Here is a 1975-nt window from a genome sequence, read left to right on the forward strand (position 1 = left end):
AAAAAAAAAAAAAAAAAAAAGTAACACATTCAGCCAAAAGCTATTTTCTACATTTTTCTTGATGCTAAAACAAATTTTCCAGATCATTTAGGTCACTTACTTACTTGATAATTCTCCTTTTTCTTCAAGTACCTGGTGATGGACGTGCAGCTCATGGTAGGAGGGCACCATTATGACATGGACCCTGAGGAGTATGTTTTTGCTGCCCTGGAGATCTACTTGGACATCATTAACCTTTTCCTTTTTATTCTTCAACTGAATGCACAAGCACGGTAGTTATGTGGCCTTTGTCAGCTGATGGTGAGAACAGAAGAAGGGCACTTGTGGACTGATACCTGGCTCAGACATGAACTTCATAAGCCCTTTTATTTAAAAATTACAGTGAGAATACTTTTTTCTTTCTTTACAAAAGAAACTATGCATTCAGTAGAGGATAGCTGTTGTTGTTATGCTTTTAATTCTATTGTCACATACCAAAACTTGCTGGGAATATTCCTAATTTTTATAAATTCAAAAGATGACTACCATAATTACATATTTACAAATATTTATAAGATACCCATTGCTTCGTTGAAGTTTTCCAGTTACTATATAAGCCTCTAAACACCTCTCTATATGAATAAAACTTATTACAGAAATTTAAATGTACTTCTTTTTCTCTCTCTTAGATTGGACATTCTGTAGGACTATTCTGGCATCTGATTTTTTGTTTTGTTTTTTGCCCCCCCCTCCCCCCGGTACTGGGGATTGAACTCAGGACCTTGAGCTTGCAAGGCAGGTGTGGTGCCACTGAGCTAATCCCCGGCCCTGGCATCTGATTTTTAATAATAACATAAAGTAGTAGATTCTTCCTTTCTCTTGTATTTCAGAGTCAAACTAGAGAGAATACTACTACTCCTAGGTAGGAATGATGAAGGATTAACCAAGTTAATCTACAAGAAAGGCTCAAGACAGAATTAGCTGTTCTTGTCCCATCATAGATGTACTGGTGGGCTTGACTCAGAGACCACTTCCTCTGATTTTCTGCAACTACTGAAGTCCTATTTTTTTGAAGTCCTATATTTTAAATTTAATTTTAATTATTGTAAAATATGCATAAATATACCATCATATCAATTTCCCATCATATCAATTTTAATTGTACAGTTCAGCACTGTTAAATAGATGTACATTGTTGTGCAACCAATCTAGAAACAGATCCACTTGTGATGGGCTTCAGGTGGTCTGGGAAAGGAACTAGAGAGAAAAGTTTACGTAGAGGGATGGTTGTACCAGATGGAGGGCTTACATAATCCCGAAAGGCTCAGGACTTCAGACTTTATCTTGTAGGCATATTTTTTTTAAAATTAAGTTTAGTGGTACATTTTAGGTATACGTTGTGATCACATTCATCATAGGGAATTTGTACCTATACATTATATATCTTGGTTCTTATTTTTTCCCATTCTCCTTCCTCCATTCATCCCCTCCACCCCTCCTTATTTACAAAAGCTTTGCTTCCATTGGCATAAGGTTTTGATTGCTGTATTATGGTGAAGGCAGGCTTTAGGAGAATTAGTCTGACTATAGTGGGTGGGTTAGGGTAGAGGCGATACTGGGGAGAGGAAGAGTAGTATACGAGCTAACACAATAACTCAGGCTTAAGACACTAAAGGACTAGGGGCTAAATGGGGCACAATGAACTAATCATATATGATCAAGATAATGGACAAAAGTGTTGATGCCTAACTGGAGGACTTGTAGAGCTGGAGAAATTAGGGATATCCTAGGTTTTCTTGTGGGCAACTGTTACTAAAATAAGGCAATCTTAAGAAGAGGGAAATGGTGTGGAGCATTGTGAGGCAAGGTGATACATGTAGGTTTCAAATTTTTCAATATTTAGAAACACAGGAAATGATAAATGGGCTGAGGTTTGGGAGCTGAAGTTCAGGGCTAGAGACACAGAATTGGGGACAATCACAATTTGTAGGGAACT

General features: G+C 37.3%; 1 protein-coding gene across 1 annotated transcript in view; it reads left to right on the top strand.

The window, feature by feature from the left end:
- Tmbim7p overlaps positions 1–508 on the top strand; it is a 33428-nt gene extending 32920 nt beyond the window's left edge. The window contains exon 11 of the mRNA XM_019204425.2: positions 130–508. Within this exon, the coding sequence (XP_019059970.1) occupies positions 130–276 (147 nt within the window). The 3' untranslated portion in view covers positions 277–508. The remainder of the gene's footprint in view (positions 1–129) is intronic.
- The last annotated feature ends 1467 nt before the right edge of the window (positions 509–1975 follow it).

The sequence above is a fragment of the Fukomys damarensis genome, unplaced genomic scaffold (assembly GCF_012274545.1).
Source record: "Fukomys damarensis isolate Sample0158 unplaced genomic scaffold, DMR_v1.0_HiC HiC_scaffold_4, whole genome shotgun sequence".
Lineage (NCBI taxonomy): Eukaryota > Metazoa > Chordata > Mammalia > Rodentia > Bathyergidae > Fukomys > Fukomys damarensis.